This window comes from Canis aureus, chromosome 7 (genome assembly GCF_053574225.1).
Source record: "Canis aureus isolate CA01 chromosome 7, VMU_Caureus_v.1.0, whole genome shotgun sequence".
Lineage (NCBI taxonomy): Eukaryota > Metazoa > Chordata > Mammalia > Carnivora > Canidae > Canis > Canis aureus.
In genome coordinates this window covers 68,018,420-68,039,963 of record NC_135617.1, presented here as the reverse complement: position 1 = coordinate 68,039,963, position 21,544 = coordinate 68,018,420, and the positions used below count along the sequence as shown (strand labels likewise).

The window sequence follows — 21,544 nt, the reverse complement described above, 5'->3', positions numbered from 1 at the left end:
TTAACCCACAAACAAATAACTTTAATTTTTTTCTTTTTTTTTTTTTTTTGAGCAGGAGCCGGGCCTGGAGGGCCCCTACCCCAGCCCTGCGCCACATTTACGATATAACCCATCACAGCTGGATTTAAAAAATACACAAAAAAATATAATATACATTATAAAACCTAGGTTGAGTTTGGAAGTGGCCTGAGCGATATGCAAACTGTGAAGACCTGCAGGAAGCTCGGGGGTGGGCAGTGCAAGGAAGGGAAGGGGCACAGTACTTCATACGACACTCATGAATGCCCAGAGGCGGCCAGTGGACAGACAAGCCACGCTGGCCAAGGGGCTTGGTGGTCGGGAAGGGGTAGCAGGGAAAGGGTTGACCTTCAGTCCCAGAACTGGGTTTGGGGAGCTGCTGCTCCAGGTCTGGGAGATGGAGGCGGAGACAGACATAAGGGAGTGGTGCCCACCGAGGCTTCACCAAACCCAGGTCTTGGGCATTTGAAAATATCAAATCCTGCTGCTACCCCTTGTCCCTGGGACACTGGTCAGCCCAGGGGCCTCCTCCTGTCAGGACGGTGCCGAGGGGCTCAGGCACCGGCTCTGAGCCAGGGCAGCTTGGAGGCTTTGGCACAGGTGGACAGGGGACACCGAACAGGTGCCAGGTATCTGCTGCGCCTCTTTTCCTGCCAAGTCAGAAGCAGCTGCTCCCCTGGGAGGAGGCCCCCAACCTGTGCTGGCCCTGGGCCCCAGAACAGACCATCTCTCCCACCCCCAGCGGCTGGCACCCCCCCTACACGCCAGGGAGGTAGTGTAGACCTGGGCTCTGGGGCCAGATGGCCCTGGGTGAGAATCCCAGCTCTGGCCCACCCCTTGCATGGGCCCCTCAACTTCTCGGGATCTCAGCCCATCACAGGAGACACCAAGACTCACACTCCCCTTGGTCTGACAATGGCACCAGGTGCACAGGGGGCCTAGCACCAGGCCCAGCACACAGCAGGTGCAAGAAAGTGGGGGCCCCTCTCTCTTCTTCTCAACCTAACCCCAACTCAACCCTCTCCTTCCCAGGGCCTCTGCCCTGGGACCCCCTTGGTCTCCATCCCGTCCTCCCCTGCAGGCCACACATGCCAGAGCCCGAAGGGGTCCTCTCACTCACTGGAGGCCGGGCAGAGCCAGGGGGTGTTCAGTGGCCAGGGCAGGCTGCCCCCCCACTGAGCCCTCCTCTCTTCTCCCACAGTTAAAGCGCAGAACAGTGGCAGGGAGTGTGTGTGCTGGGGGTGGGGTGGAGGCCTCCTGGGTCCTGGGCCCGAGGCCTGGCCGGCGGGGGAGTCCTCAATCCCAGACCTCCGGCAGGGGGCCAGGCAGGTGTGTGGAAAGCTGCTTGTCCTGGATCCTGGTGCTGGGGGCAGAGGGGAGCCTAGTCTTTGACGAGCTTGTAGACGTGGTGCTGAGCCCCGTGCTCGCTGGTGGAGACTTCAAAGACGAAAGCGATGACGAGGAGGGTCTCTTGGGAGTCCCGGCTCGTGACCACCTGGGGGCCAGGTAGGGAGGATTCAGGGGGTCAGGAGGCACAGGGCCCCGCGGTGTAGGGGCCGACAAGGCCCTCTCCTTTCTGGACAGCCGTCTCCTCACCTGCCCCCCCCCCGGCGGCGCCCCCACCTGCAGGATGGTGAAGTTCTCCAGCACGCTGTTCATCATGTACTTCTCGGGCAGGTGCTTCAGCTTGTGGATGAAATTGATCATGTACTCGCACATGGGGGAGCGGTGGATGCGGTACACAAAGCGCCCGTTCTCCAGCCTGGCGTACTCCGTCTACGCAGGGCCACGGGGAAGGCGTCACCCAGAGTGGCTGCTCCCAGCCCTGCCGTGCCACCCTGGGCCCCCACTCACCTCTACCTTCTCCACCACCTGCTTGCCAAACGAGCACACCTTGGTGGAGACGCTGATGGTCATGCTGTCGGTGGAGCTGTACTGGGAGCTGACCCCATAGAAGGCTCCCGGGCCCTCCTGGATGGTGCTGTTGAGGTCGGCCTGGGGGGCGGCGAGCAAGGGTGGTGTCAGGTGTGGGCAGAGGCAGGCGGTTGGGGGTGGGAGGGGGCTTCCACTGCACATCTGGGGGATGGGACTGTCGGGAGCAGAGAGGGCCGCTCACCCAGAACTTGACGAGGAAGAAGGCATTAGGGGGCCCCTTCTCATAGAGTTCCTTCAGTCCACCCTTCTTCTCAGGGAACTTGTCATAGATCTGACGCACGTCCACGGCCTCTAGAGGCGGGTCTGAGAAGGCGGGGTTGGTCTGGCCGATGTGCACAAATAGGTGTTTGCTGTACTGTGGGGAGGGCCCAGTGCGGGGTCAGGAGAGAGCCCACGGGCACGGCCGGAGGGCCGCACAGGGATGCTGCCCCTGGGCTGAGGGCCCGCACCGCCGCCCAGGTCTCCCCAGGTTGCGCAGACCCTCACCCCCAGCCACAGGCACGTTACCGTGTCGGGGTCTCGCTGCACCTCCATGAAGGCAGAGTACTCGAGGAGCCGCAGCCGGGAGGAGGCGATGGTGCGGTCCTGCCACACGGGCGCAGAGGCAGCAGCTGGGGGGAGCGGGGTCAGGGGCTCGTAACCTGGGAGGGCGAGACGGACCCTCATCTGCATGGGCCCAAGCGCCTGCTCACATATGGGGCTGCCCCAGCGGCACGGAGCCATCATGTGAACTAGAAAAACGGCGCCCTTTTGGGTACAAACACGGGCTGGGTTCCGACCCTCTGTCATGTCTCCTGGTACAATGTACAACCTGCACGACTGTGCATGGTGGCCCCAGTGGTATACATGGAGGGGTTCCATATGTCACTGTTAATATGTGTTCAAACAGAAAATACAGACAAGTAAAAAGGGACAAATAAAAGTTATCCAGAACCCCAACACCTAGCCAGAGTGAAACTCTGCTAAGATTTTGGTGTATTTCCATAACAAGAATTTTATAAATATATATAAATCTATAGGATCTTCATTGGTATGCACTTGTGTAGCAAAGTTCTGGAAGCAACATCATGAAAGGTAAGGGGCCGGTTCCCGGCCTATCCCAATCCCCTGTAGACACCACCCACTTCTCCCTCCCAGCACAAAAGTGTGCGCAGCCTTGGGCACCCTACTCTTCTGAGCAGCTGTGTGGAGGAGCAGGGGCGGCGGTGGCAGTCTTGTGTGGAACTTACTGCTGAGCGTTGGCGGCAGGGGCGGCTGGATGGGGTAGGCTGGCTGTGCAAAGGGCTTGATGCTGCAGATAGGAGCACAGCCTGGTTAGAGGGTCATCCCCTAACCCCACCTGCCACCCGGCCCCATCACCTGGAGTAACATCTGGTTTCAACAGGGAGCCAGCCAGCCTCTCTGCAAAGGCCCAGAAATGCACGCTGACAAAGCTAACTCACCAGCTTCTGGTTTTCTCCATGTTTGAGCTTTTATGAAATCCTGCTGCATCTCACAACTGAGGTGCACGCTTAATGTGCTCTTTCAACCCCACCCCGAGAGCGGCTCATTACACTGAGGGTGTGTGTCTGAGGATGAAAGTCCTCTCAGAACTGAGGGAACCCAGCACCCTCCACTCCCCCATGTGCAGTCTCAGAGACCGACCAGGAGAGCAACTGGGTGAGGAGTAGCTGAAGGATGAATGACAAGCAGGTGAGAAGGCTGATGAGTGAACAGATAGGAATGAACGGACAGATGCACTGCTGGTGCTCCTCCTTCCTCTATTTTTGAATTGAGACTTTGCTGGAAGCCAGCTCCCAGGGGAAGTCCAGTGGGGCCGCCAGGGACCAGACTGTGAGAAGGATGTCCCACGATACTCACTCCTGAGAGGGTCCAGGCTGCTGTCCCAGGAGAGGGGGGCTGCTCCAGAACTGCAGAGATGAGACAAATCCCAGTGGCCCCTCAGCATCCACGACCCCCACCACAGCCCAGCCCCGAAGTCACCCCCTCACCTCAGCCCCACCTCCCAGGCCCCCTGTACCCGTGAGGAAGTGGAGAAGACGGCCTGGGGCAGAGGGGAGGGCGGGCTGAACTTGTTCTGTAGGACACTGGCAGAGACGATCTGGGCGGATGACATGGATGCCATGCTCTGGAGGGCTTTGTCCTTGGAGACCTGGTCCTGGGGAGGGGAGAGGCCGTGTGAGGCCGAGGAGGCGGCAGGGCCAGGCTGGAGACAAGGCTGGGGCTGCCCCAGGGCCCCTCCCAGGCCCTCAGACTCTGCTGTGTGGGCTCGGGAGAGTCTGGGCCCCTGCCTGGGCCTGTTTCCTAAGTGTACATCACCCCTCTGAGCATGGTCCACCATGAGAAAGATTTTTATTTTATTCCATAACCCGATACCTATCCAAACACTTCCCCTTATGTTGTGTCATGAACCCTCATATTTCCTATTCCATCTCACCAGTGGCTCTGAGTATCGTCCGTGGAGCAACGGCACCAGCATCGTTTGGAAGCTGGTTAGAAATGCAAATTCTCCAGCCCGGCCCAGACCCACTGATTCAGAAACTCTGGGGGTGAAGCCCAGAAATCTGTCTTCACTGGCCCTGATGGCAGTTCTGATGCACGATGAAGTTTGAGAACCACTATATTTCATTTTTAAAAAATGTCAGTTGCCAACCTAACTAAATTGATTTCATAATTCATATTTTGAAAATCCCTTGTTAGGTGCTCTCCCTCACCCCCACCTCGTCCCCCAGTGGAGGGGCAGGATACTTACCAGGTTCATGGCCTGTGAAGGAGAGGGAAGGTACATTAGAAAAGGCACAGGTCAAGGCAGGTGTAGGGTGGGGGCGTGTCATCTCACCCCCCCTCCACTCAATGGCCATCTGGCTCTCGAGTCTGAGGAAGGTAGGGGGGCTCAGAGGTAGCTGTGTACCCTTCCCCCACCCCACTGCTCCCCAGAGGGAGGGCTTGCTGGCTGGGGGTGCCCTGAAAAGGGCAGGATGGAGACCCAGATGGTGGACAAGCTGGTACCCTGGGTCTGTGCATGCCCCCTGGAGCTGTGATATAAGCACAGGGCCTGGAGCGGGGGGCCCAGTCTGCTGCGCAGCTGTGGAACAGGGAGAAGACACAGCCTACGGGGGCCCCGAGCCCACGTTCTGAGATCCTCAGCTGCAAAGCAGCCAGGATTGAGCATCCAGTGCAAGGAAAAGCCCACCACAAGGACTGTGCCAGCCAATGTGCCTGGGTCTCCTCCCTGCCCACCCGGAGACCCGGTGCAGTTAACAAGCAGCAATTAGGAGGAAGGAGGGAAAGGAAAAAGAAGAAGAAAAGAGGTGGGCCTCAGTGGCCTCCAGACAGTCCTCCTCTCCCTCCACTGCATGGCTGGCTGTCCCCCCGGGCTCCTGCTTAGTCCCCAGGGGCCGCAGCCTCCTGTAGCCCAAAGTGGACTTTGGGCTCCATGCCGTCGTATACGTTTGAGGCACCCTCCACCCCGCCACGGCTCTCCCGCCACCTCTCTGCCCTACGCTGGGCTCAGAAGACCCGGCCGGGCCAAGCGGCAGGGGACCCCTACCTTCAACTTGGACTGAATCTCTCGAGATTTCCGCCTGGCTAGAACCTGCAAGTGGCTAGAGACCTGTAGAAAGAGAGAGAAAGAGAGAAAAAGAGCAGAAAGGGCAGAAAAGGCAAGAACAGAGCTTCAGCCAGAAAAGAGGCACAGTGGGGCCAGAGAGCTGGCCGCGGCGGAGGCCTGAGCTGTGCAGCGATAGCAGTGGAGGCGCTGAGGAGGGACTGGAGGCCCTAGTCAGGCGCCCAACGTACCTTGATGCCAACCTGGTACTCCCGCACCTTCTTCCGAGCTAGAACCTGTATGTGGCTGGACACCTAGGGGCCGCCCCGCGCCCCGCCAAAGAGGAAAACACAGACAGTGAGGAGGCACGGCATGGGGTGGCCATGGGCAAGGAGCATCCCAGCCCTCGTCTCTGGGACCAAACGGAAGCAGGGGGAGCTATGGGGCCCTTGTGAGCAGACACCCCTGAGCCCTGCCAATTCTCTGCTCTCTTCTTGGCCCTATTTTGATCAAGAGCCTACAGCAGCCTCCAGGACCACCATGTACACTTGTATCGTTGTTCACCGCACAAGAGGACCTAACGCAGGAAGGACTAAAATCTAGTCCAAGCTCTGCTGCTCAACTTATGTGCCCTGGTGCTGGGCTGCATCTGACCCAGAGGAAGGGTATCTTTTTATCTTTCCAAAATGGGTGACTTTTTCTCACTGATATCCTCAGAAGAAACACTTTTTTTTTTCTATTTTTTAAAGATTTATTTATTTATTCAAATAATCTCTACCCCCAACATGGGACTCAAACACAACCTCGAGATTAAGAGTCACATACTCGGGATGCCTGGGTGGCTCAGTGGTTGAGCGTCTGCCCTTGGCTCAGGTCCTGGGATCAAGTCCCACATCGGGCTTCCTGCATGGAGCCTGCTTCTCCCTCAGCCTATGTCTCTGCCTCTCTCTCTGTGTCTCTCATGAATAAATAAATAAAATCTTAAAAAAAAAAAAAAAGAGTCACATACTCTTCTGACTGAGACAGCCTGGTGCCCTGAGACACTTTTCTCTGATTGGCATCACCAATGGCCACAATGTTCCTGCTGGCCATCAGATTATAGTAAGGGCCATATCCACTGCCTAAGTCCTCGTGTCAACCCTAACAGCTTGCCAGCCTGTAAAACCAGGCCTGGCCCTTCTCCTGCTTTGCTCATCCAGCCTCTTCTCCCAACATGCCTTCCTTCTCCTTGGACTAATATAGGACAGTATGTGCACACATATACATGTACATTTACACACACACACACACACACACACACACACACACGGTTGGTGCTCTTAATATCGTTTCTTCTCCAGCGCATTGTCACTAGGCTTCAGAGAAACCATGTCCCTACTATATTCCCCATGAAACAGAAGTGGATACATGGATCCTCTAGGCTGCTTCACGCATTCATTATTGGCAATGGCTGTGGGCTTTCTTTGCAAGTCGTTTTAATCCCCTCAAAGAAACAGTTTCTTTTTAATCATAGACTGAAACTTACTGTGTATGTGATGTCCTGCAGCCCAGGGGGTTAGGGCCCAGGGGTGTGTGCCTCATACTGCCTCACCGGGCACACAGGAATCAGATGTGTGTCCTGCAAGACTACTGATCACTTCATATCATGACAATAAGGGACATTTACTGAATGTAGCTATTATTGTTCTCAGCGTTTTACATGTGCGTCATCTGACCTCTACAGTAACACTAAGAGGTCAGTACTAGCGCTATCTCGGAGTTACACATGATGAAACCAAAGCACAGACAGGTTAAGCATCTTGCCCAAGGTCACACAGCTGGGGCGTAGAGCTGGGATTTGAACATAGATAGCTTGACTCCAGAGAACACTTACTCCACCACCAAGCTACGCTACCAGGATTCTTTTGACCCTTAGCACAGAGGACCACTGCCAAATGGTCAAGTCTGTGACAGCTGGGAGTCACATGGGACTTAATCCTAAGGTAATATTTAGCTGTTTTTCCAGTATGGAGGCATCGTACTTCCTATTAATTGCTGTAAGTATCTGTAAAAACACTAACCCTGCATTTTTTAACCAAAAGTTAAATAAAAACCCTTGCCTGTCATCTGGTTGTTCTTTGCAATACATAAAGACATGTTTTGTTCTCACAACCATAGGATGCTTATCTATCTACCGACCTACCTAATTTTTTTTACGACTTTATTTCTTGGGGCACCTAGGTGGCTCAGTTGGTTAAGCATCTGCCTTCAGCTTGGGTCATGATTTCAGGGTTCTGGGATTGAGTCCTCATCAGGCTCTCTGCTCAGTGCGAAATCTGCTTCTCCCTCTCCTTCTGCCCTTCCCTTCCTAACAGACTCTCTCTCTCTCTCTTTTTTTCCTCTCTCTTTCAAATAAATAAATAAATAAATAAATCTAAGAAAGAAAGAAAGAAAGAAAGAAAGAAAGAAAGAAAGAAAGAAAGAAAGAAAATAAAGTTAGAGGAATGCCACCTTTGCAAAATGACAAAATTCTTAAATTCTGAGCTTTGCCTGGGCTGCTTTGTGGAATCGCACTACACAGCCAGCCTTCCTGAGATACCCAGAAGCAGGTACATCGTTGCTCTGCTACCTTCCTTAAACCTCAGGTCACAGTGACTGAGCTTAAAGGTCCCTTAACCCCTTTCCACTCTGACAAACAGGTTCCTATGAACATTTCTTTTGAGTGAAGCAGGAGACAGTGCCCTTCCCCCGTGTCTGAGATGGCTACTTAGAGTCATCGTCGTCGTCGTCTTCTTCTTCTTCTTCTTCTTTTCTTCTTTCTTCTTCTTTTTCTTCTTTTCTTCTTCTCCTTCTCCTTCTTCTTTTTTTTTTTTTTTTTAAATAAGTAAGCCCTACACCCACTGTGGGGCTCAAACTCACGGCCCCAAGATCAAGAGTTGCCCACTGTACCAATTGAGCCAGCCAGGTGCCTGGCTTTTTGTTTATTTTTTTATTTTTTTATTTTTTATTTTTTCTGGCTTTTTGTTTATAAAGATGTCATAATTGCAACAGCAGCGGCACATTTTTCTACAGCACTTGGTCTGTTCTAAGCATCTTCACGTATTAGCTAATTTAATGGCTGAGGAACAGAGGCTAAGGGGCAAAAGCGCCCTTCCTGTAGGTGAGGGTATTTGAATCTGGTGGTTTGATTAATCAGTCTCCTTCTACAGCCTTCTACAGTTCCAGGGAACAGGGCCTTGTCAGGTTCCCTTGCAGTATCCCTAGTGCCTAGAATACAGTAGCTCCATAATTTGCTCAATGAACAAATGCTGTGCAACACGAACTGGCCCCGGGAGAGCAACTCATAAATGCCTGAGCAAATGGGGGTGGTTCTTGCTCCCACACTGTGGGGGTGGACTCAGAACCTTCCTTTGTCACGGTGGGGATGCGACTGGCGGGATGCGACAGGTCGGCTTTGTCACCGCACCCATGGGGAGTTGAGGAGCTGGGTGCAAGGTCCAAAGCCCACTGGAGAGGGAGGAGTGTAGAGGATCAGAACCAGTGTCTGGTCCTCTAGTCTCTGCGCACAGCCTGTCTCTCTCCCAGGCACCCCACACATAGGCCACCCCAACCAGCTCCCTGTCCGGGTTCCTGTCAGTGCAGTGCTGCCCACCCCCCAACCGGGGCCTAAGCCACCAATCATCTCTCCCTGCCACCACCGCTACCCTCACCTCTGCCATCATGCAGGCCGCTGGCGCTGTGGTCCCTCATCCCTGCCTCTGCCCAGCCCTCCCTGAACCATTGCTCCAGCTGCTCCATGGCCCACATTCCTCGACAGCTGCCACTGCCACTCCCTGTTCTACTCCCTTCCATGGCACCCAGCTGCCCCGAGGGGAAACCTGTCCCTCAGGCCTCCAGCCAACCTCTCTCACTCTCCTCAGCTCTCCCCACCTCTCTCCCCACCCGCCACACTGTGGACTGACGGCTCTTTCCCGCCCAGTGTGTTCAATCCTGGATTTACCACCTACCAGCCAAGTAACACTGATGAAGTTACTGAACTTCCCCATGATTCCGTTTCTTCCTCTGGAAGATGGGAGATAATTGCTAGATCTACCTCCTGAGATTCCCACCAAAGTAGGCCCCGTGTGGGTTCACAGTGATGCTATGTGTATCCAACTTCTTCAGCCTGCAAGTACCTTCTCCCCTTCTCTCTGCCTGGCTAAACCCTGAATTCCTTCTTACAGATGCATCTAGAGTGTCACCTCCTGCATAAGCCTGGGCAGCCCCACTCCTCCCTTTCCCTCCCTGATCCAGGTTGGACACCTGTCCGGCAGCACATGCTCCTATCCTGGCCATGCTGCCCTGCTCTGCACCCATCTGTCACTGTGACCAGCTGTCTCGCAGCCTGCCCAGGGTCAGGGGGCTACACCGGGCAGTAACCATGCCATGTCGCAGCTGCCCCATGGGGCTCGTCCCTGGTCCAGGTGAAGAGGGCAGACCCCTTTCTCTAAGGCAGCAGGACAAGCAGCCCGGGCGGGTGAGGTCACTCGGGAGAAGATGGGTGCTGGGAAGGGGCTGAAGGAGGCAGCTGAGGGAGGGCGGGCCTGGGCAGAGGGCACATAGCATTAATCCTCTCCCTACCTGTTTTCTCGTCCGGGTCTTCCCGGTCCTCAATTTAATGTAGCGTGCGATCAACTCATTTCGACCTGGATTGGGGCGAGAGAAGAATGAAGAGTGGCCAAGGCGGCAGCTGGGGGCAGCAGACCACCCCCACCCCCCGACCCGCCTCGGCCAGCTGGGAAACACGCACGGCTCTCCTCTGACACTGCTCCTTGGCCCTGTCCCCACCCTCAAGTCCAAGGGGCACAAGCAGGGCAGGGGAAGGGTAGTGGGGAGTCCCAGGTGCCCTCCTAAGGCCCCAGGGTAGGGGGGAGTGGGGAGCAGCAGAACAGCTGGGCTGCTCACTCCTAGCCCCACAGCAGTTCCGAATCTTTAAGTGTAAGCATTCACGTGTGAGCGAGGCCTGCTGCAGATGGACCTGCCTGCACACGTCCCCGCACACGGCCCCACGGGTGTCTGAAAGAGTTCTGGATGGGTTCCTGTCCTGGCCGTCCTTGCCAGGAGGGGAGACCCTGAACAGTCCCTTCCCTTCTCTGGTGAGGCGGGCAGGAAGAACCCAATGGTCTCCAACACACCTTCTACACTGACAGCCTGTGTCAAGATGTCCTGGGCACGTCCCTGTGTCCTTGAGCCTATCACCCCCATGTCCCTGGTGGCCAGTGTCTCTCCTGCCCTGTGAGATGCTGGCAGATGCTTAGCCAATACCTTTTAGCCCCTAAATCCAGGCCCTCAGCCCCCCAACCCCATAACCTCCCCAGAAGGGCCACATTCTCCAAATTCCTCCTCCATGACAGAACCAGCCCCACTGCTCCTCCCTTCCTGTCTGCCCCTCTCCACCCCACTCCCTCCGCCTTGTCTAAACATACCTCGTGGGGCTGCCCTGGCCATCCTGGAGGCAGCCCCTGCCCCGTGGAAGCATCCTGGAACATCTGCCTGCCCCACAATGGGGCTCTGGGGCTAGGGGTGTGCGTGGCATAGGGGATGGGGACAGGGACCCGGCAGCCCTTACCACTGAGTCAACGGCTCCCTCCTGCACCCCACCATGGTATCGGCCCCTGGGATGTCACAGGCTGAGGGCCTGCCCCACTCGGCCATAGGCTGTCAGGGAGGACTGGAAGGAGCTAGCAAGGAGCTCCCAACCTCCAAAGGGTTGAGTCATCCCAAAAATGCATCTCCAGGGGAACCCTCTCGGGGCTGGACAAGAGGGGGACAGTCCCTTCTGGGGGCACATGGGAAAGGTAGCAGAGAGTGGGCCAGGAGAGCAGGAAAGACTTGGGAGGGGGTTGAGGAATGCAGGACTCCCCATGTCTCTCCAGGCCTCTTCCTAACGCAGGCCCTAGTCACAGCAAGGCCCCCCCTGCCCCACACCCACATGCTGAAGGGAACTGGCCAGGAGGGACACCCCAGCTGCTACTCCTCGGGCTTCCCCACACGCGGGGAGGGACCCTCTCTCAGGGCTAGCCCAGAGCACACAGCACTGACCCAGTTTCCTATGCCCACTGAGTCACCCTGAAACCAGCAGGCCAGGAGGGGGATGAGAGGAGGAGCAGACGGGGGTGTCAAGGTGTGGGCCCCAATCTGGCGGAGGGGGCAAGCCTGGCTTGTTTATGAGGATCCAGACACACAGGCTTACACGCCCAGACTCGCCCATGGCAGGCTGGCGGCCTCGAAGACTTCACCGAACCGGTTGGGTGAGGGGGCAGAGAGCAGGGGGAGGGGCCTAGGAGGGCCTGGCCTCCTCCTCCTCCTCCTCCCGCCCCTCAGTGTCCCTGTGTCTCCCCACACGCACCGTACATCTTGCCCTCGTCTGACAGGATAATCTTGCGGCGGCCGCAGGGTGGGTAGATTGCCAGGGCCTCCTGGAAGCTCTGCTCGATGTCGGGGCTCCACACGCCCTCCGCATCGTTGTCCAGCCCTTTGTCCAGGCCCTCGGGCCCATCCTCCCGGGCCTCCCCGGGGCTGCTGCTGGCATTCCAGCTGTTGGACGCTATTGTGCTGGTTGCTCTGGGCTCTGGGCCTGAGCCCACTGGGCAGCCGGAGCCTGCAGGGCAGACACAGAGGGGTTAGGGTCAGGGCTGTCCTAGATCAGAGCAATCGCCCACTCCAAGGCCTGGTGCTCCAGGGTGGGGTGGGGATCACCAGGGGTTCCGCTTATTCAGTGCTATGCAACCTTGAATGAGCTACACCACCTCTCTGAGCTTTGGTTTTGTGTGATGGAGAGAAGGTCTGCCTGAGGTTGTAAGGGTTAAAATTAAATGAGATCATGACAAAGGACCAACCACAAAGCCTGGCTCCTAACCCTCAAGACGCAGGACCGCTGGTGATCAGTAACAACAATAATACCTCATATCTACGCGGCCCTTTGGTGGAGATTAAGCACGTGCATATTCATTTAATCCTCAAAACTAAGGCAGGGAGGGCAAGGACTGATACTCATTATTCAGATGGGAAATTGAGGCTCAGAAAGTCGTGCTGCTGCCACAGGCATCGTGTTGAGCAGAGTGGAAAAACAGAGAAGGGCCTGGTGGGTGTTTCTACAGCTCTCAGAGGGGCCTGCTTGGCTCTGACTTTGCCAGCTCTTCCTCCTGCCATCAGCAGCCCCAACCAGGGACCCCCACCCTCCTCACTCTTCCCCCAGCATCTTCCTGCTGAAGACCCACTGTAGGAAGGGGAGGGCCCTGGACCCAGGAAGGGTGTGGTTTTGACTTCCCTAAAAGATAACTCACAGGAACCCTGCCAAGGAAACTAAACACGGGGCAGGGACTGCCCCGGGAATTACATGGAGGGAGCGATGCTGGCTGGCAAGGGAGCAGCTGAGAAGGTGCCTGGCCCACAGCCTTGCTCAACCCCACCGGCTCCTCCATCCCACTTCCTGTTCCTGCACCTCCCGGCCCCACAGCAGCCCATAAACCACCCACACGCCCGCCCCTGCCCTGGCCCACATCGCAGATGGGCCAGGGCTCTGTAAACTCTGAGTTCCCTGCACACGCCGGGCTCAGTTATTAACTCAGACCACACCCAGCAGTCCCCCAACACACACAGCCCCAATGCTCACCCTCCAAGCCCCTTCAGCCTCAGACCCTGTATGCCCAGTGTCCTGGGGGCCTCTGAGCCCAAGATGGCTAGATCCAAGGACTTTGCTCTGGTCTGCAGGGAAAGCTGGGGTGGGGTGGGGGGTGGGGAGGGTCGAGAGGTGGGCAACCCCTCTGAAGCCAGGAAAGGGAATTCTATCCTCTCAGACAAGAATTCCAGGTCCTGCCAAATGGGCAGGGGTCTTCTGCAGGGGGCCACCTGTTTTGTTTAGGGAGGCTTGACGAGGGTCACTAGTGGCATGGGATGGAGCGGGCCCGGGGGGCCTGAATCGTCAGATGGAAACAGAGCTAAGACTATTGCTCAAATGACGGCACCTGCCATATGGCAGGTACTGTTCTGGGATTTTACACACACTGAGTCATTTAATCCTCACAATAACATGGGGTAGAGACTATTATTAGTCCCACCTTACAGATGAGGAAACCAAAGAACAGAGAGGTTAAGCAACATGTCAGACACACAGCTTGCAAGGGCTGGCACCGGGCTGCGAGCCCAGGCGGTCTGGCTTCCGTCTCCCACCCAAGGGCCTCACCACCTGAGACGAGGACGAGGCCGGGCCACCCTGAGCCGGCCCAGTGGGGTCCAGCAGGGCCCCCCACGCCTCCAGAGCCTTCTGTGAGGCCTCCGAGAGCGGGAGCAGTAGCTCTCCCACACCAGAGGGCGGCCAGGCGGGGGGCCGCGCTCCCGGATCCCCATCCCACCCGTCCTTAACCCCCAGGCCAAGGCTGAGTGCGCGCGCAGAGCCTCTGGGGCCCCAAGGGGAGACGCAGCGCCCCCCGCAGGCCGGACACTAACACAGGCTGGGGGGGCAGGAGGGGGCTCCAGGCTCTAAGACCCCGCCCAGCGGAGCCTCAGGCCTGGCTCAGAGCAGCGCCCCGCGCTGGGGCCCGGGCAGCCCCCGCCTCCCCGCCAACTGCCCTGCCTGCCCCAGCCCCGCCGGCCTGGCCTCCCCTCTCCCGGGCGGCCCCCCCCCCGGTGATGTCAGCCCCGCCCCGCCCCCCGCAGGAGCACTGTGGCCAAATATGGCGAACACGGCCGGGCCGGAGCCGGGAGCCGGGACAGGCCGGGGGCGGGGCGGCCCGGCTGGGACCGGGCAGCTGGCGGGGGGAGGGGAGCCCGGGGTGGCGGCGGGACCACCGACCCGGCCGCCCGTAGGCACAGGCGACACCCACTTTCTAGAAACAGTCCTGTGGGCGGGGGCGCCGAGGCAGGGGCCCCACGGGTGACCCCCGCCCCCACGGCCGGGCACAGGAGCAGGTGTGCCGCGCGGTGCCCGGATGGAGACCCCAGTGAGGGTGTCTGGACCCCGGGGCCCGCACAGACCCCGGGGCGAGCGCGGGCGGGCAGCTGCACGGGGCAGGGGCCTGCACTGGGGTCCCTGCCGGCTGCAGCGCTCGGCCGGCCTGCGGCTCTGGTCTCCCCAGTTCCTGGCGCGAGGCTGGTGTGTGCCCGCCCTCCGCCCCTGGACCCTCACGCCCCGGGGACCCAGCTTCGGGCCGGCCCTTCAGACAACTGCAGGCTGGCCTGGGCCAAGGTGGTTCAGGCTCCAGCCCCTACAGAGCAGGGGGCAGCCGCCCACGTCCAGAACCTCTGTGCGCTGGGCTGGCCCACCAGGAGCGGCGGGAGACAGGGAGGAGGGCCCAAGTGAGGGGTGAGGGCTGGAGGCTGGGAAGAGTCTGGGGGTGGGGTAAAGACAGGGAGACAGACCCCGACAGGCAGGCAAAAAGACAACAGACCGGGGAGACAAGAGAGTGGCAGAGAATAAGGGGTAAACCCCTCCCCCCACAAAACCCTGGCGTGAGACCCTCACTTCCAGTGAGAGACCCAGAGAAGGAGAGATCCAGAGAGCAGCAGGCGGACAGGACAGGGAAGGTGCTAGAGAGAGCTGGATCCAGAGTGGGGGCGGGTATCACGACCAAGAGACCCAGACAGAGACCCAGATCCGGAGAGAGGGAGGCACACAGTGGAGGGGGGTTAAAGGGGCGGGAAGGGGGCATATCGATAAAGTCAGATAAAGTCAAGCAGTGAGGGAGGGGGGAGAGGGAGAGAGAGAGAGAGAGAGTGTGCGTGTGCATGTGAGCCGACAAGAGAACCCAGAGTTCAGAGCAGATCTAGAAGGAAGGAGTGACGGGGAAGCCATTGCTGGGGGCCAGGTGGGCCCCAGCAGGGCCAGAGCCAGGATGTCCCACTCCTGTCCCATTTGTTCCGCCCCGTGGAGACCACCTCCCGTCTCGGTGTGCAGAGGCCCGTTATTACCACAGGCCGCCGGCCTCCTGTGGCCCACTCCGCCTCTACCCGCACTCTGACCAGCCATTCCTGCTTCGCCTCTTGCAGGGCCCTCAGCCTTCTGAGGTCAGAAGGTGCCTCTGGGCGGTGGCAGGGAAGGGAGCAAGGAGGCTTGGGGGCCCCCCTGCGGGGAGAGAAGGGGCCCCTTGCTGCCCACTCCCCGCCCTGGGGCCAAACTGCTAGAATAACTGGCTGGACAGCTCCAGGGAGGGAGGCCAGAGCTGGGCAGCTGCAGGGGCCCTAGGCCGCCACCAGCCCCCAAGCCCTGTAGCCTCCAGACCCCCTGGCCCTACACCTCCCTTTCAAGGGAGGGGAGGGGAGAGGCTGACAGCTTGGGCTCCCCCAGACCTCTGCCCTGGACAGGGATGCAGATAAGGCAGGTGGGTGTCGTCCCAATGTCCCCCTGCCACCCTCCCTTCCGAATCAGCCCCCCTGGGAGACACACTGAGCCCAGTGACCTTACTGGGTCTTGTGGCCAGCAGCTGTGAACTCCAGCAGGGACCACAGCCCCCCAAAGTGCTCTCATTTGGAATGAGAACACCACTCAAAACGCAAGAGGATTAGTGAAATCAGCAGTTGCATCCCGAATCTCCTAGGGCTGGGCTGACCCACCAGGGGGTTGAGCACAGGGAGGGCAGTTGATGAGGGTGAAGGGAATCTCCCCACCCCCTCTGCCTTTCCCCTCTTCCTTCTCACCCGCCCCCAAAGCAGGGCCAGCTGTTCTCCAGCTGCCAGAGGCTCCCACCCTAGAAGTAGCCATGCTCCGGGTGGGACCGGAGAGGGGGCAGGAGGGGGATGGTGTCTGCCTCCAGCACAAGGACCCCTGAGGGACCCTGCCAAGTGGCCACACCCTGCCAGGCTGGGGAGGGAGTACCCTCCTCCCTGGAGCAGGGTAGAGATTTTTACAGGAGGAAGCAATTTGCAGAGCCCACTAGGAGGGAGGTGGGGAGGCCTCCTCCCCGCTCTCCCACTTATTAATGTGCTTCCAATTTGGGAATCAAGACTCTCTGCACCCACCCACCCCCACACTCAGGGTACAGGCTTCCTGGGGACCAGAGGAGGCAGGCCACCCCCCTAGGTTTTCTTGTCCAAAGCTCATCCTCACTGTCACTGCCATCCCCCACCAGTGTAGGAAAGTGGGAGATAGAATCTCAGAGCCCTCAAACTTCCACAGAGAGAAAGGCCCACTGCCCAGATGCTGTCTCATTTTTTTTTAAGTAATCTCTATGCCCAACATGGGACTCGAACCCACGACCCCAAGATCAAGAGTCACACACTCCACCGACTGAGCCAGCCAGGCACTCCCTGTCTCATCTTGCCCCACCCCAGTGAAGGCCAGGTGTCCAGTTCATGGGTGGGGGTGGCAGCCAATGGGTAACTTGGTTAAGCGGGTTTCACAGTTGTCCACTGACATGCCCATCCGTCCCCCCTCACCCTGCCTGCGCCCCAGCCCTGGGACTCTGCGTCACCTGCTGAGCTGCCACCAGTCATTCAGCCAATCCCCCCCCACTATGAGAGTCCCAGTGTCCTCTACAACACACACACACACACACACACACACACACACACACGGGCTTCCTTGCAGCCCTCCTCTCTCAAGCACACACTCACCCGCCCAGCCACTGTCCCACACATTCTCAGTTACCTGCATCTCTATCCTGTTCCTTTTTAAACTTTTTATTGTGGTAACATACACTTAACATCAAATTTACCATTTTAACCATTTTTAAGGGCACCATTGAGTGGCATTAAGGACTTCTCTGCTTTTAACAGTTATCTTTTTCATGGTCCTCCACATGGATGCCCCAGGCATCAGGGTCAGAAGCCCCCAAATTTGTGACAGAGCATGCCTGGCCCAGCCTTGATGGCTGTCACCCACACTGTCCTCCGGTCTCAGGCAATCACAGATAGTGCTCACACACAGAGGCCAGTCTCGGGCACACCTCGCAGATCCTCTGATGTGCGGGGCTGCAGGGCAGGGTCTGGAGCTCAGGGTCACCTACACACCTTCTTTCCCACTCTGCATTTCACACAGATGCTCAGCACCATGTCACGGTGCTTTCTCCTCACACACACCACAGATTGTCCTAGTTTGACGGAGTCATATACAGTCGCACGCGCAGCCCGTCAGAGTTCCTACAAACCAGAGGCCACCTCGTAGGCTGTTCATACACACACACACACAGTAGTCACACCACAGCATTGAACATCACACAGAATGGTACCCATTCTGCTTCTGACACACACAGTATCCAACAATCATTGCATCCCTCACAAGCAGAGCAACAGGATCCCCTCTAGGGTCAGACATAGGCTCACTTGCTGGTCTTTCAGAAGCCATGTCCCCCGAGATGGCCACTCACATGCAGAAACCACAAGTACAGCTTCTTTCACACACACATACACACACACACACACACACACACGTCATTTATGGTGGTTCCCACGTACAGACAGTATTAGCCACACACACCAGTGTTATAAAATCACAGGCAGTGCCACACACAGCTTCTCTCCTGTACAAGTCCAGCCTCAAATGCAGTCACACAAACTGGTTTTAGCCGGTTCTCTCACACACGCACACCCCCCTAAGCAGTGTCACCCACGCAGAATGTCCCACTCAGTTTCTCTCTCACACACATCCAGCGTCACACACGGTTGCACTCTCATTTCCCTCTATCACTTCCTGTCCTTTCGGGCCTGGCAGGGAGCACAGGAAACAATCAGCACTCTAGGAAACCTCAAGGGCTGAGGCTTTGGGGACCTGTGAAGGGATAGGGATTCTCTGGCCTCCTGGGGGACCTTCGAGGACAGGTGAAGTTCCTTTCTTGCCCCTCTCAGATCCTCCCCCCAAGGGGCAGCACCTCTCCTGCAGACAAACCTAGGCTGGCATGACACCAGGACAGAGGGGAGGGCAGGGCAAGGCCTTGAGGACGGGACTGAGTGTGATCTGCTGACCTCTGACCAGAGAGGCTCCCACCATGGGCCCAGAGCCCATGAGAGGTCCACAGAGACCTGGACCTCACGCTTCTGCAGCCTCCACGTGGGAAGAAGAGATGGCCACCTCCTAGCTACTGCCATGGTAAGCTGCAGCATTTAGAGCCCTCATGGCTCCCTGGCAACCTGGGGTCTGGTACTCCAGAGCCTTTCCCCACCATCCTCACTGTGGGTGGACCCCTCCGCTCCTCATCCCTTCCTTTTTTTTTTATTTATGATAGAGAGAGAGAGAGAGAGAGAGAGAGAGAGAGAGGCAGAGACACAGGCAGAGGGAGAAGCAGGCTCCATGCACCGGGAGCCCGACGTGGGATTCGATCCGGGGTCTCCAGGATCGCGCCCTGGGCCAAAGGCAGGCGCCAAACCGCTGCGCCACCCAGGGATCCCTCCTCATCCCTTCCTAAGGGAGGTAGTGGGCAGGACTGACAGCTTCGGTTCCCTTCCAGCTTCCACACTGAGCCCTGTGGGGCTCTCTCAGGCAGAGGGGGCAGGCCATCCAAGTGACCTCTCAACGCAACTCACCTGGGCCAGCCTTGCCAGACCCTGGGGCCACTTCAGAGGGCAAGGTCCCCCAGCTCCACCTGGCTTCCTTGTCCCTGGCTGCCTGCTACCCACAACCTTTTCAGCCACACTTTCCTCAGTCACCCCCTGGTTTGTCCTCATGTTCTTCCTCAGATCACTGATCACCCACTCACCTCTCCAGACCTCACCAGGTTCACGTTCCATAATGGGAGAAGGAAGGCCCACTGATTAGAAGGCTGAGACTCAGAAAGGAGCTCGGAGATAAGGGACCTGAGAAGTCATTCCCAGCAGGGAAACTGAGGCACAGGATGACAACAGGTACTTAAAGGCCCAGCTGGGACCAGATCTCTAATTTCTCGACTCCCTCTTTGAGATGTCGCCTTCTGGTTCTAACATTTCAACTGGCAGAAGGCACAGGCTCTGCAAACCTGAGGGCAAGGGTGGGAGCACAGAGACAGACACAGATGGACAGATGGACATGCACTTGCGCACATACACACACAGCCCTGTCCTGCAGATCACTGACCATCCTACTGAGCCATTCCCTAGCCCCAATGCACTAATTAGCATTATTATTCCCTCACTAGGGAGAGGTAGGGGAGAAGGCTCTAGAAGTTGAGAATCCCATTGGCTCTTAGTCTCTCCCTGAGGAGGGGGCATCCAAGGCCCCTGAAGTCACCCTCACCAGACAGCCTATTCCTAGAAGATACATCGGTCAATCCCCTGCCCACAGAGTGAGCAGGGATCCAGAAAACCACAGAGCCACGTCCTGGAGTGACACCCTCCTGGGGGAGGGTCTTAGAAAAAGAGCTACAAGAATCTGGAACGGAGGAGAACATAACCCCCCCACACACACATGTCTAACTTTGGGGGACTGTGGATTTCCTCCTTGCCCCAGGCTGCCCCGACATTCTAGCTAAGGAAGTGTCTCGGCCCCCTGCACTGGGGTGGAACATGTATACATAGAACCAGGCCATATGAGACGGGATACATAAGAGCCACCATGGGCTCCAGCCCCTAGAGCTGTGTCCAGTCCCTACCCCCATTCCCTGCTTTCCTGGACTACAAGTCCAGGCCTGACCTGGTTCTGCCTCTACCTGGAGAGAGAGAAAGCACAAAGGGAGGTGCCCCCTGAGAAGCCCTCCCCCAAGGCCTCATTCCCTCTAGTCCAGAAAGAATCTCTGAGTCCTGGATCAGGGCCACTCTCCCAAAAAGGTGATAGAGTGGGGGCTCAGTGACAGTGCCCTGGGGCCTGGCTAGTTGAAAACCAGTTACAGACAGGCACTCTTGGCCTTCCCTCCCCAGGCAGGAATAAAGGGCATGACAGACAATAGTAGTGGTGGTGGTGGTGGTGGCGGTCGTCGTGGGGACAAGCCTCCTTCAAACCCTCTAAAGTCTAAACAAGGGTTCTGAGGAAGTGTAGGGAAAATAAGGCCCCAAAGCCAGCCCCCTTTGGAACCAGGCTCCTAGAGCCGTGGTCTGGAACTCTGAACCTCCACCCCAAGCTTAAGCCCCTGCCCCTCAGGGGGCACACGCCCTGGGCGCGCAGCTCTGCCCCCAAACACCCTCCACGATCCAGCGCAGCCACCAGGCACCGCGCGCAGGAGCCGGCCTGGGCGCCGGGAGGCCGCGCGCGAGGCCTGCGTGGAGCTGGGGCCGGGCCGGCTCCGAGAGAGCGCGAGCCGGGAGTCCAAAGGGCGGCGGGCCCGGGACTGGGAGTCCCGGGTACGAGCTCCCTGGCAGGCCCTCCAAACCGTGCGGCCCCCAGACCCCTGCCTCGATACCCCCAACGCGGACGCTGGGACAGGCGACGGCACCGGGGCAATCTCCCGGCACCCCGACCTCCCCCGACCGACTGGTCCGGGTCGCGGGGGGGTGGGGGTGGGGGTGGGGGTGGGCGGGGTGGGCGGGGCTTCCCGGAGAGCTCCCCCCCTTCCCTCTAAACTTCCCGGCACCCAGATCCGGGGCTCCGGCTCCAGCTGGACAATAGCTGGGGGGACCCAGGCCCCCTCGAGTGCTCCCCAATCCAGAACCAGCCAACCAAACCACCTCTCCCAGCAGGGCCTCCTCCCGGCGTCCGCCCGGCTTACCTGGTCCGAGCTCGGGGGGGCGCTCCGGCCGGGCCGCTCCGCCGGGCCCAGAGGAGCTGAGGGGGGGGCCGGGGAAGGGGGGTCTTGGGGAGGGGGCTGGCCGGAATGTGTGGAATGAGCCGGGCTGGAGCGGGAGGCGCCGGGCGCGGAGGAGGGAGCGAGCGGGACGGAAAGTTTGTGTTGAGGAGCCGGGGCGGGGGGTGGGGGCTGAGGGGAAGGAGGGGGCGGGGCGCGCAGGGGGCGGGCCCAGCCGCGAGGGGCGGGGCCGCGCGGGGCCGCCCCCGTCGGCGCTAGGGCGGCCCACCCCGCGGCTTCGCGACCTGGGGCTGCAGCGCCGCTCGCCCGCGGGTGCCACGCTCCCACCCGCTCCCCGCACGCCGGGCCTGGCCCCACCTCCCCGGGACCCCACTGCAGTGTGGGGCTCCGGCCTGGGCGGGGCCGGGGGCGGGGCTCCTGCCACCCGGCCGGACTCCCGTCGGGG

At 58.6% G+C, this 21,544-nt stretch overlaps 1 protein-coding gene and 1 non-coding gene across 3 annotated transcripts in view; both read right to left on the bottom strand.

The window, feature by feature from the left end:
* The window catches only part of TEAD3 (TEA domain transcription factor 3), a 22,281-nt gene continuing 737 nt past the window's right edge, over window positions 1-21,544 (bottom strand). Inside the window, exons 2-13 of one of the 2 annotated variants that reach the window (XM_077904298.1) lie at window positions 11,868-12,119; window positions 10,100-10,164; window positions 5,752-5,814; window positions 4,706-4,717; window positions 3,974-4,111; window positions 3,814-3,863; window positions 3,183-3,244; window positions 2,461-2,594; window positions 2,135-2,308; window positions 1,873-2,013; window positions 1,642-1,794; window positions 1-1,513 (exon numbers count right to left, since the gene is read on the bottom strand). In XM_077904298.1, coding sequence (XP_077760424.1) covers window positions 1,400-1,513; window positions 1,642-1,794; window positions 1,873-2,013; window positions 2,135-2,308; window positions 2,461-2,594; window positions 3,183-3,244; window positions 3,814-3,863; window positions 3,974-4,111; window positions 4,706-4,717; window positions 5,752-5,814; window positions 10,100-10,164; window positions 11,868-12,119 — 1,358 coding nt within the window. In that variant the 3' untranslated portion in view covers window positions 1-1,399. Of the gene's footprint in view, window positions 1,514-1,641; window positions 1,795-1,872; window positions 2,014-2,134; window positions 2,309-2,460; window positions 2,595-3,182; window positions 3,245-3,813; window positions 3,864-3,973; window positions 4,112-4,705; window positions 4,718-5,503; window positions 5,567-5,751; window positions 5,815-10,099; window positions 10,165-11,867; window positions 12,120-21,544 lie in introns of both variants that reach the window. The other variant, XM_077904299.1, reaches the window with a different exon arrangement.
* On the bottom strand, window positions 16,685-16,757 carry TRNAK-CUU (transfer RNA lysine (anticodon CUU)). Its single transcript has one exon. It is a non-coding gene; the product is annotated as a tRNA-Lys (tRNA).